Genomic DNA, 13,233 nt, shown 5'->3' with positions numbered 1-13,233 from the left:
TCTCTAATTACGCCACTGTCTATCACTATAATATTTTCTATAGGATTTTCACAGAAACATGAATTTTAAATATAAAAGGTATAAAGAACATATCTCGATAGGCAATAAGATTTTGACACAAATTACAATAGATTGAAACGGTTCAAAAACATCTTAAAACGGTACTAGTTACTACCATAATATAATCACGTACATTATGTCAAGTAATTTAGTTTGTTACTTTTTTATTATTTGCAAACTAACAGTATTCTTCAGTAGGTCAGTGGCTAAAGGTTAAGTGGATAATTACAAACGAATAGGGCGAATATTATAGGTAGTATTTTTTTTTTTAAATAACCAATAGCTTTGAGACTTAACTTAAAAATTTTAATCAAAATGTAATACAGCCAAGACAATCTTACATTTTTTTTTTTATAAAAAAGCAAACTTACATATTATGCTCGCTCTATGTTTTTATAACCGCCTCGCACCTGATATCAAAACTAATAATATTAATTACAGTTACCGATTGCGCTACATTCCCATACGAAATGTATTTTGTCCAATTAACAGGAAGAAAATAGTTCTTCATTGATAATGATACGGATGATATGGACAAGCACAATAGCAGAATATGACAGTTTTTTATTTTCATTATTATAAAATTTGAATAACTAAATTTTTTCTCACGTTATACTTAATGACGATTTTCTCAAAGTTTTTACTTTGCTTGTTTAAAAAATTGTGTCGAAATAGTACTTCAGTCTTTAGTTTTTACCTATATACTCCAAGCAAACACCATACTATTGTGTTATAACTTCCAATGTGCGTCATAAGCCTAGCAGATGATTTTAGAGAAAATGCACAAATATTTGTTTTGTGTTTTTTGTGTTCAAACAAGGGCACCCGCAGGGAGAGTCAGGGGGGGCAACTTTTCCCCTAGTTTCTCTGCATGTTAAAAATTATACATCCAATATCGCAAAATCGATTACAAAAATCATAGGCGACCCCCCCCCCCCCCCGAATTTTCGCCTGCAGGCGGCTTTGTGTTCAGATTTTTTACTCTGTTTTCAAAAATGTTATTTTTTTTTTGATAGTTGAACTTGAAAAAAAACTATTGAATTACGACATGGGGTGTTATAATAATATAATAAAAACAAATTCATAGGTATAAATAAGCATTACTTTATACGATAACATTACAGATAATAATTTTTTAAAGATGACTACTTTTACCAGAAATGAAAATTTAAATAAATTCATTAACACCGTATTTTAATTTAAAGTTTATCGCTTAGTAGGTACTAAAATAAACACTAGTGTATTTATTATGAGTTATCAGTTATTACATTCCATACAATGTTATATTATATATTATCATCATGACATTTTTTTAGTTTTTAGGTATTATCTACGGTAATTTAAACATATATTATTTTATACCAATAATTTGTTTTTAATGAGCTTCATAATATTATGTATTTTGTTAAGATAAAACATTACGAGTTACAAGTTACGAGACAATTAATACAAACCAAAAAATAACAACAGATGTATAATGTATACAATATAATATATACGTCCTATAATAGGTGCATATACAATAAACTGCTTATTAAAAAATAAACTACATATTAATAAACTGCAAAATTATGAAACAAAAGGTCTACAAAACAAAAATTATTTATCTGTTCACTAGAATGTAAACGTAGGTCACCTATTATTTTTGGATCAAGGGAGTTTTAATTTCGTTCTAGTCAATAAATATAAAATAGGTGTAAATAAAAATGAACTTTATAGTTTTTGAAATTCGTTTTTTTTATAAACAAAAGATAATTAGAAATAATGAAAATAAGTGAACTATACACTTATGACAAAAAGTGTCCTATGTATTATGCTCAAATAATTGTAATTTTTATTTGTAGAAGGCTTTATGTATTGATACTATTTATTGACATATTAAGACATTATTAAAAAGGTTATATTAACAATTTTTTTGCAATTATTTTACAATGTGACCAATTATATATCAGTAAAAAGTATTCCTGTAGACAGAGAACTCAGTTGTGTTATCATTATCTATTATGTGTATTAAGTTTTCTAGTAACAGCCCACGTGCAAGCCGACAGAACACATAAATCTAAAAATGTTGGGTTACTTATACGTAGCACCTCTAAACGTTAATATCTTTTGAAACAAATTAAAGCCAATAGTTTTTATTATAATGAAAGATTTTCGGTGAAGATCACGTTGAAAAAAATACGAAGTTCTAGTGTAGACATATATTATTATTATGCGGTAAATAATTCTTGTATTATTGGTACGACTTGTATATAAATATCAACCAATAGATGGCAGTACTTGTAACATACAGCTGTGGAAGAAATGCGACCAGTACGTGAAACTTTTGTCCTCCCCCGCCCCCTCCCCCTTTTACTGAGTTGTAACTTATTTTGTGTGTGTGTACCCGCACACGGCTGCAGTTTATTTTCAGTGAGCTGACAGCTCAACAGCTGAGTGTTGGCCGGGCGTCGGCCATCATGTATGACTGCTAACAAGATATTGATTTCTTATTATTCATTTTGCTAAATTTACCAGTCTTTCGGCCACGGTGTGCCAGATTTGATTTTTACAAAGTATATTAATATTTTCTTACAACGAATATTTTTACCAGTCTGTGTTCGCTTGTTTTGAAGTACCTAAACAAATATTTATATTTAGCGTGGAACAAGAATAAAGTGTTGTGTTGATCGACAATGTCTGCTGCTATTCTGATCAAACGATGCGGTAGGTAATTAAAAGTACATGGGTAGAATTCGAAATAGTATAGATATTTACAATCGTATTTCAATATCATACGCAATAATATACCTTAAACGAGTGTATTGCTTTTAGTGTTGACTAACATTTAGATTCAGATTGTCTAGAAGCACTCGCCAACTTCGAACTTTGGAAGTATGAGGATTTCCTTCGTCAGAACCTAAGCAAAGTTTAGACACACATAAGAGTTAATATTGAGTCTAGGATTTTAACAGGTAAATATTTTTAATGTGTTTAAAGCATATGACTTTTTGTTTTGTGTTATCCAATACAATAGGGTTGGCTAGCAGGATAGGATATTTCTACAAATCTCTATCCATCGTCATTTCTTTATTCATTCCACTCACTTCCGTGTCTTTAACGTGTTAAAAGCTTTCGCATGGATGAAGAAATCAATTTATTTAATCTGTCATTCACACTATTCTCTTTTATACAATACTGATTTTCAGGTTATACAATAATGTCGCAACAAACATGGGATAATGACAGAACTAGAGGCAGCCAAACTGACCAGGACCTTGAGAGTCTTCTTATCGATCATATGATCGATTGGAACTTAAGCCTGGAAAGACGACTTGACACACGACGACACGGATTTGAAAACATTCCTTCTCGCTGCCAGATGGAGGGTGCACCTTTGGAGACAACCCAGCCATATCCAGTGGCTTGGGCCATCTATCAGCAGATATGGCTTCAAAGTAGGCAGAGATCAACTCAGACTTTGAGATCGGACTCAACATTTGGTTGTGGACAAATGGTTGGAGAATGCTTTACAACTCCACGGGCTATTACCAGAACTAGCCCTTACCAACGGCCTGCAATGTCACAGCAGAAAAATGAGCGAAGCACATCGTGTAACATTGTAACGAGAACAAACCAGGTCAACGTTGGTGCCAGCACCTCGCGAGGTATAACAAGTAGTGGCAATATTAACCTCAACACGATAAATGAGTCAAATAAGAACACAAAGATATTATCCAAGAGAAAGAGGGATCAGATAAGAATGATGACATTTAATATGGCAAAAAAAGATGTACTAGAGAACAATGACAGTGTTCAATAGTGCAACGAAAAAGAAGACGCAAGAGGTAAACAGCTTTAAGTACCCATACAGATACAAAATAATTTGTTTAAAAAAAAATCGTTAAAAATAAAAATACAATAATTATATATAAAACTCAAATATTAACTTATTGGATGAATGAATAACTAATATGATTTGTTTGTATTATGTTATACCACAGTGAAATCTTGTTTAAATCATTGTGAATCATTAGTTAGTGTGATTATTTATAATACTCATTATTATTTAATTATAACTAAGTAAAAAGTATGTTTCCTATATAGTCAATAATATGATTTATGTATAAAGTGTGTTGAAATGGGCATGAATAAAATTATTATTAAATATTTGTTTTGTTCTTTATCTATTACTATTTGTATTATTTTTTAATATACATAAAATGGTTAATATTATTTGTTTTATAAATATAAGTACCTATATAAATAATAACAGCTAAGTATATAAACAACTGTAATCACATTGTCTTAATTTTGGACAAATTTATCATAAACCGTCACTGTTAAACCTGACAATTTTAAATGGTCGTTTTAACGTTTTACGATAAATATAATAATTCTCACAGTATCAAATAATAAAACAAGATAACTCTGTTAATTTCTTGACAAGTAACCACTAATCTAAAATGTAAGAGTAATATTTTTAAAGAATCTATCAGAAGGGGAAGACATAAAAAATGAACCTAAAAGTGATTGATGATTAGGAAATGTTTAAAAAAATGTTGAATACGTAAAAAAATCATAATAAAAATGGTAGGTACGTCAGCACTAGTACAAGTGATACGTACTAGAATACATACTATGCTGCAGTTTGCCTATCCCGATTTTTCGTTTATCTACCACAATTTTCCCATTAATTAAAAAATGGACTGGATGGTAAAATACTGTATTAAGGTCGGAGGGAACTTAAATATATGGTTATTTGTATATTTTTAAAAAATGCAATATACTATAAGAAATGGTTAAGAAATAGAAGTTATATTAATTAACCATACTAAATAAATAAATATATTATATATATATATATATAATATTTTATATAAAATTAGTATTTTATATAAAATAAGTATTTTTATTTAAAATAAATTTTGTATTTTAATATGAAGATGAAGTTTTCTTGCTATGGCCGATTCAATGTTAGTTGTTCGTATTTTCAACTGCCTCAACGTTTGTTACTGTTTCTGGAAATAACACAACACGACAATATTAAACGTGTTCATAATAAAAGTATATGGAAATGAAACGCACAAGAATATATTAAATAAAGATTAGGACTGTGAGGGGTTGAGGTAACCACTGATTAATGCTAAAATCAATGGGATTAGTTAATGAAAATCTCATATTGAAAAAAACTAAAAAATATTAGGAGTGTTTTTACAACCTGAGTATTTAACCAATTTTATTTAATATAAATAAAAAAAAACAAACAATTCTGGTAAACACTTATAGACCATTTTTATTATTGAGAAAATTACTGTCACTTGAAATCAATATTTTTAACATTTTAAATATTATAGCTAGTGAATCTTAACAATTAACAGAGGGCAAAGCTGGCTATCATTCTAATATAAATTTCAATAAAAAAAAAAAAACAATTTTTTTTTTTTTTTAATTATGACAACATTTTTTGTTATTCTTTATTTTCTTTAAAATGTTTTGATCAAACAGTTTATTTATTATTTTTTTGAATGTTAAATAGTTTTATATAACTTTTTTCAAATTTCTATTGCATTTATATGTTATAGTCCCACTTTAAATCAACCTACAAAATTATTTAAGCTCAAAAACGAAAATAAATAAAAAATTTGGTTATTATAATAATTTGGTTTGAACAATTTATCGGTGGTACTAACTATGCCTAAAGAATATCACAAATGTTTGGAACTAATCTGATTGCTTTTAAAAAAAAGTTCTGATGCACTGTAATTTTAAGTTGAAAATATGTATTATTTTTTAGTGATTTACTTAATTTTGAATGGCTGAATAATTTTTTAGGTCAACAGTGTCTTTCATGTATGATTTTGTACGACATTGTAAAAACATCGTCTTCTCAACTCCATATTGAAGCTAATATAAATCAATTTCAAAATTATTTAAGTGAAAAAAACTTGTATAAGATAATATTTTAATTTATAAATGAAAAACAAATTACTAATGATTTAAGAAAATGTATTTTAAATAAATTTAAAACTAAGATAAATGTTCTTTGTATTAATAATATATAAATAGGTTTTTGTATAAATATTAAATAACAAATAGTTTTATTTACAAATAAAAACTATTTTATAATTAGACAAAAAATAATAATTCTGAAAAATTATTTAAATTTGTCGATTACAATTATGGGTGAAATATAAAATACTAAATTGTATAAAACAGATCTTTCCTATTTTGAAGTTAAAACAAATTGCGTTTTTTTAATTATTTATAGTTAAACGATTGGTCCATTTTATTGTAATTGTTTACTATCTTCAAATCATCAACAAAATATATTCTACAATGCTCTAAGCGCCACATTTTTGTTTGTACATAGAAAAACTTTGAATTTATATTTTATTCGAGTATTACTTACCGTGTTACTGCGGCTACAGATGAAATATTGCGAGGAGCTGCTGTAGCCGATATTCGGGGTTGTGCACCAGAAATTCGGCTGCTGTTTGTGGGTGCTACGGGTGGCGTGAGAGCACGTACCAGTTCGTTGACAAACCGGTCGGCCACTGCCGGGCCAGCAGCCTGGAACGCGGCTGCCAATTCAGTGGTTACTGTTGTCGAGTATCTTTTTTGCAACTGCGAGACAAAAATCAAAATTATCTCCACTACATCAACTAAATGTTCGCGACATATCACTCCATTTGTTCTTTGGTATTTGGGGTGAGAGAACACCACTTACCTCAGCAATGATAGGCAGTATAAATGACAGTGCTGACTGTGGTTGCGGGGGCAACGATGGCGGCTGTGACGATGGATGAAGAGGAGGCGTCCGCTGTGATTGTTTTGCACCGTGCTAAAACAAAAATTACATTTTTTTTAAAAAAGGAATTTATTTGAAACAATGTACACTCGGTTTATAGGTACTTACGACATTGTGGACGGGTTCCTGGTGGTTTGATATGTCATCGCCACCATTTTGCTGCGGCTGCTGCTGGTGCTTCCTACCAATGGAGTTGGTGGGGTTTCCTGAGGGTGAGACAACCGCAGTCGAGTTTATGTTGGTTCCTCCAGAGTTGACAGCTGTTGTCGTAGCGACTGAATTATTGATGGTTGAGGCATTTAGTGCAGTAGGTCGGCCACGTACTGTCATTATCCATGAAGGTTCTTCATCAGCGTTATCATCCCTAAAAAATTAAATGAGCTAATAAATTCATAGTAGTGTGTTTAAATGATGTTTGGACATTTATTTCTTCTCAAATGCAGCACATCTCATGAAAATGTAATTCAAAAAATGTAATCTCCTACAAAAACCTTACAGTGAAAAAATTATCTCTATATAACTCCTAACTTAGTACATTTGATAATGATGTTTTATGTTTCATTCAGAAACTGGCTAAGTGTTAAGCAATACAAATAAAAGAGCAGTGCTGCTCATGAAAGTAGGAGTGAAGTGAGGTTATGAACTAAAGAAATAGCAGACTTGGCCACAATGTGGATACCACTACTTTGATAGGCTGACTTTTTTGGAAGATGGTCTGGAACTTGGCCCTTTTCAATGTTAGGTTTTTGTTGGAGATATCATTCCTTTTTGCTGGCTTCAGCTTTGTGGGTGACGTGTTAATATTTTACGAGACATTGGTGGGAGCATTTTAAACATTGGGAACAGAGAGCCGTGCGTTTGATTTACGCGGCTGCCTTGAAGATTTTGTTTAATACAATTTTTATTAGAAAAGCGGCACTTGCTATTTTTTTTATACTTAGAACGAACGAACGAATTCTCCGACGAAGAATAACACGAGTATAGAGTATATAGACATAATTAAATAATGATATTATTACGATTATTAAAATACTCTGTTTTTGATGACCGATAAATGAAATAAAATACAATAAAATTACGAAAACATTATGTTTGATGAGTATTTACTGTCAATTGCAAACAATTGCTTATTGCCATATTGTAACACTAAAAGAGAATGTTTATTTTGACGGCTTGGGTATCTGTGATTAATTAATAAAAATCTGTGCTAATTTAAACAAGAAATATTTAAGCGGTTACATCATGCATTTAAAACTACACTCCCTAAAACGGCATTCATTTTAAGAAAATTGCAACTCTTCAGATTTTTCTTTTTAGTTACACTATAAGACCTGCCTTTGTGCCAAATTTCACGTTCCTACCTATACGGGAAGTGTTTTATAATTTTGATGATGAGTGAGTGAGTAATGATCACTGGCATTGCTGGAAGTTGGCTTAGCGCACTGCCATGTGCTCAGATATTAATATACATGCCTTGCATAATAACATTTTTTTGTATATAACTGTCACACATACTCTTTTAGTTCTCATCACATCAACTTTAGTTAGTATATAATTATTATTTATGAAGTTCTTTTATACTTACGCGTCTGAGCCGTCAGTGGCAGCACCATCACTTCCGCTGTCGTCATCACTAGAACCTCCCGTGCCTCCCCTAGCCTGTTTTTGCGCCTTCCATTTTTTATATCGGTCTATCAAGTCCACCAAGTATACGCAGCTCTTTTTGGCCTTGCGTACAAATGGGTACCGCAGAAGTTCCCTGGCTGTTGGTCTCTGTACGAATGAGAAAAAAATTATTATACTTACAATATATTAAAAATAAATATAATATATAACTGTGTACTAATAGTGATAAAAATAAATAAAACCACAGATAGTACTTTTTAAATTTTGTTTCAAAACTATATTACATATTTTTTTATGATAATTGGCATAATAGTATGTTAGGTTAAATTTTCCATTTTTAAGAAAAATTTAGGTAACGGGTTTTTAATTTGGTAGTTGTTCATTCAATTTAATTTAATTTTCAATTAAATTTGTTAAAATCTTTTATAAGCACAAATATTTTTAATATATTAAACATTAATATAATAACTTATTTATTGTATTAAAAACAGTTGGAAAAAAAACCCAAATCCAATAAAACCCAGCTGGGTTTATCTGTTTAAGCCTAGCAAATGATTGGTATTTAAAAACCTAATTAGGTTGGGCTATTTAAAAAAAACTCAGGTTATTGTTAACTCTGATTTAAAACTCTTCCAAATAAACATTATGCCAAAATTGAATTAGTAATATCAGCGGTGATAGTCAACCATTTATTTTTTTTCCTTCAAAGTACACATGGGTTTGCGTAGTCATCGATATTACAAGTTATACTTACGTTGTCAGGATCTTTATTCAGGCACGCCTCAACGAACTCCTTGAACGCCTTGCTGTAGTTTCCCGTCAACTGCGGGGGATTGTTTTTTGGAATAAGGAACAGTACTCGCATAGGATGCAGTTCCGAATTGGGTGGTTCGCCTTTGGCCAATTCAATGGCTGTGATGCCCAGCGACCAAATGTCGGCCTATTGTGAAGTAAACAATGTAAAATATATAAAACTGTTAAGTTAAACAGCTGATTGGAAATCAGAGAGAAATAAATTACAATTAAGTGTATTTAGCGTTAGACATTTAAGTGTGCATACCTTAGAATCGTACGCTGATTGCTTAATCACTTCAGGAGCCATCCAAAATGGGGTGCCTACAAATGTGTTGCGTTTGCTGGTAGTCGCTGTCAGTTGGCCAGCAACACCGAAATCAGCCAGTTTGACGTGACCGTGTTCACTAAGCAGTACATTGGCGGCTGTAAAAAAGTAATAATATTACTAAAAGAAAAATGTTCAGTACCAAATAAGCTCTTCTTTTTTTTTGTTAGGCTTAATTTAAATTACGTTAAAGAAAAATATGTTTTAAATAATTATTAGATATGAATAGTAGGTATTAACATATATTTACATATTCATAATATATACATATAGTAGATATTAACATATCGTCGGTGTACAAGAATAGTGACACAAATCAAAAAAGTTGATTTTCCAGTACAGCTGTATAAAGGTTTCTTGTGCTATAAGCATTATGTAATAAGGAAACGACACAACATCTATTTAGCAGTAATTAATAGAATTATCAACAGTTGTTCTTGCACAAAAAAATATTGGTATTTTTGCTATACATTTTCATAATAATCTCAATAATGGCAATCAATATTGGAATTGTGTCACTATTCTTCTGCACCAATGATATATGCTTTTTTAGTTTTGTTTAGAAAAGACTATAAAAATCATATTTTAAGAGGTGTAAACATTTTTTTAAAGATACATTTTAATACTTTATAGATATGTTAAAATGGAAGATATAGAAATGGATCTTACCTTTTATGTCTCGGTGGAGTTTGCGCTCGCCGTGCAAGTAGTCAAGACCCTTGAGCACTTCACGTAGAATCACAGCGATGTGCTGTTCTTCAAAACCACCCCCACCTGCTCCGGCGGCCTTCATCAAATCCAAGGCGCTGCCACCACCCAAATATTCCATGATGATCCACAGTTTAGTGCCCTGTTTGTTAAAATGGTCATTAATTAAAAAAACAAAATAGATACCTCTTGTAATTTTTACAATTTAGGTTAAATTGAAATATTATTTAGATATTAGCATAAGAAAAATATTATATAGGTATTTTTTTGGTCAAATTTCAGGGTTATCTTGTTAACTTTGCATACTAACACATTAGTGTTAGTATATGATGTATGATGGTCAACTTTATATGAACGTTGTATTTAGATCATTCATTTATCATCAAATATTAATATAATATATTTACACTTCAATGAAATACGTCGGTTTTCATCGTCACAATAAAACAAATCGGTCAAAACCGATGACGAAACACGACAGTTTTTATATCTCACGAATCATGATTTCAAACACAATGTGTTTTGTCGTGACAATGAAAACTGACGTATTTCATCATAGTGTATAGGCTGCATAAAAAAAAATGTATATAATTTTACAGTTTAAATACTATTTTGATAACGTAAAGGCCAATTTAGTGTTATTACTTTTATTATTGTAAATTTCAGTTTAAACATAATATATTAAGACGATAATTTTAAAATATCACCAGTTATTAGTAAAGGAAATAAACCACACTACTAGTATAGTGTAAGTTATAATTAATTTATACTACAGCTTCTGATAAAAATAAAAAATGGCTGAAAACAGTACCTATTAGAACAGAAATACATTTGTTAAAACAATTTTAATATTCTGCAAACCTCTAGGTAACAAAAACCCACCAAAAAATCAATGACAACAGATGTCGAGGCTTGAAAAAAAATGAGTCATTGAGATATGACTTCAGGTCTGTGTTGTTGTGCTAGGCTCAATGTTATTCCATTCACTACTGCCTGCTAAAGAGTCTAGTGGCTTTAGCGAAATGAATAACATCAAACGTAACATAGCAACAAAAACCTAATGGACTATGTAAGAAAACTTTCGAAACGTTTGCCAAGCCAACATGTAAATGTAATCAATGTAATCAAAATGTTGTAAATAATAAAAATCTATTTAATTTATTAAAATCATGAACATAGGTATAAAAGATTCAAATGTTACTGGGAAAAATACAAGGTATAAATGCACTTTACCAGGCACCTTTTTTTTTTGCTAACTTGTAGTGTTTTTTTACGCTGATTTCAAATCTGAAATCAGAAATCCGCAGACTCTTCTAGTTTAAAAGTTACAGTTGCTCAATTTTCCAAAGTGAGTGGCCATGGGGAAGTGCGCGCGCTTGTGCCACGGCACAGTACAGTTGCAGCAGCGCAGCGACAATTATCGTGTTTTGTTTTAACATAACAAATAATTTGACTTAACTTTAAACCTGTTACCTCCTCCTAAACTGTAACCTGAAACCTAGTATATTTTTAGTTTAGCGGAGCAAAGCGACGGCGCCAAGCAAGCAAGTACTCGGTATAGACAACATTTGTTTACTACTGTATTGTGCTGTGGCACAAGCGCGGCATCAAATGGTGCCGTCCGCCACGGCATATCTCTGCGCCACTCACTGCAGCGCCTTGTTCAACTGTAACTTTTAAACTAGAATAGTCCGCGGATTATTCAAAATCAGCGTAAAAAACACTATAAATTGGCAAAACAAATTGCAAAGGAAAGGGTGTCCGCTAAAATGCATTTGTTCCAAAAACAATATTTATTTTAAAAGCATTATTGGAAAGGCAAAGAGCATTTGTTAGCTACTATGTTACATAACTATAGACAATACTGACTTTAAGATAGGATCCATAGTATTTGGTAACATAAGGACTGTCACACTGGGACAACACCATAATCTCTTGTTGAATGTCCTCGATCTCGTCTTCGGCCTCTTCCAGATCAATAGTTTTGATGGCCACTACGCGTTGGCTACGATTGTCAATGCCCTTGAACACCTCGCCGAAAGACCCCTTACCGATACGCTCCTGTTTGGTGAATATCAGCTCAGGGTCGACCTTCTATATGGGGACCAAAAAAAAAAAATGTATAAGCTAAGTCGGTCCATAACGAATGACTAATCAAATCGACAGTAGGTGAAAAAATTATAGTCACGTTTTTCACACACTGTGGACGTGAGTTTACCTCGTTGAACGATGCTGACGCCATTTAGACGGGCTTTTAGGTGCCAGCAAACACAGAAGAGACTTGTACTGTTTACCAGAAGCGACGACGGTTTATCCTCCTGCAACGCGGTGCTGTGTCGGCCGCTTCATTTTCGTTGTGAAAAAGTGTTGAAAACGCTGAAAGCCTGAGAGGCAACAAACGTTTCTTGCCCGGAGAAAATATAAAACAAACAAACCCGAAACCCGTCGATAATAATAATAATAATAATATGACCTCCGCAAAATCTGTATCAGTGGGTTCGGTCTACGGTGTCAGTATACTGTAGCTGCAGCAGCTATAGTGTGTGTATGTACGTATGTATATATAACCATATAATAATTATATTTGTTGATGATAATAATCAAAAATCCAGTTGAATTGTCGTCGTCGTCGTTGCCATCGTAGTACGGGTCGTGGTAGTAGTGATAGCGATTAGCGATTAGCGCATATAGCGGTGACAGCGGCGGTATTCGGTACTTCTCCGGGTGGAGGTAAATAATTATTCAGCCAACGCGCTATCATCACCTCCTACCGACCAACCGCGTCTAGCCTTGTTGTGCATTGTACCTCCATCGTTCATCGCCTAAATATCACCTCCAGCGATCGAGGCTAGTGACGTGCGACCGTGATAACGCTCGACCGCGGCTGCAGGTGGCTTGTGATAAAATTCCCCGTTTATCACACGCTCTG

At 32.1% G+C, this 13,233-nt stretch overlaps 1 protein-coding gene and 1 long non-coding RNA gene across 2 annotated transcripts; one reads left to right on the top strand and one right to left on the bottom strand.

Annotated features, from left to right (window-relative positions):
• Positions 1-2,467: 2,467 nt before the first annotated feature.
• On the top strand, positions 2,468-4,094 carry LOC126844603 (uncharacterized). Its single transcript, XR_007686613.1, has 3 exons — positions 2,468-2,766; positions 2,875-3,014; positions 3,249-4,094. It is a non-coding gene; the product is annotated as an uncharacterized LOC126844603 (long non-coding RNA).
• Positions 4,095-4,929: 835 nt separating this feature from the next.
• Positions 4,930-12,944, bottom strand: LOC126844140 (serine/threonine-protein kinase 26). The gene is made up of 10 exons (XM_050582027.1): positions 12,523-12,944; positions 12,174-12,398; positions 10,266-10,446; positions 9,537-9,694; positions 9,231-9,416; positions 8,436-8,623; positions 6,959-7,214; positions 6,770-6,883; positions 6,452-6,666; positions 4,930-5,060 (listed from the first exon to the last, which is right to left on the bottom strand). Exons 1-10 carry the CDS (start codon positions 12,544-12,546, stop codon positions 5,042-5,044), a joined length of 1,566 nt encoding a protein of 521 aa, XP_050437984.1. The 5' UTR covers positions 12,547-12,944; the 3' UTR covers positions 4,930-5,041.
• Positions 12,945-13,233: the final 289 nt, after the last annotated feature.

Source organism: Adelges cooleyi, unplaced genomic scaffold (genome assembly GCF_023614345.1).
Source record: "Adelges cooleyi isolate 19-005CV unplaced genomic scaffold, UGA_ACOO_1.1 ACOO_flye_CR_arks_rails_tigmint_CR_PRNA_651, whole genome shotgun sequence".
NCBI classification, from domain to species: domain Eukaryota; kingdom Metazoa; phylum Arthropoda; class Insecta; order Hemiptera; family Adelgidae; genus Adelges; species Adelges cooleyi.
The sequence above is the reverse complement of the archived record's forward strand: the minus strand, read 5'-3'. Positions and strand labels throughout refer to the sequence as shown.

Coding starts and splice junctions, on each gene's coding strand:
- LOC126844140 (XM_050582027.1), bottom strand. CDS start 12,546: ATGGCGTCAGCATCGTTCAACGAG. Junction 12,399..12,522: donor CGTCAGCATCGTTCAACGAG/GTAAACTCACGT, acceptor GTCCCCATATAG/AAGGTCGACCCTGAGCTGAT. Junction 9,695..10,265: donor ACTCCACCGAGACATAAAAG/GTAAGATCCATT, acceptor ACTTTTTTACAG/CCGCCAATGTACTGCTTAGT.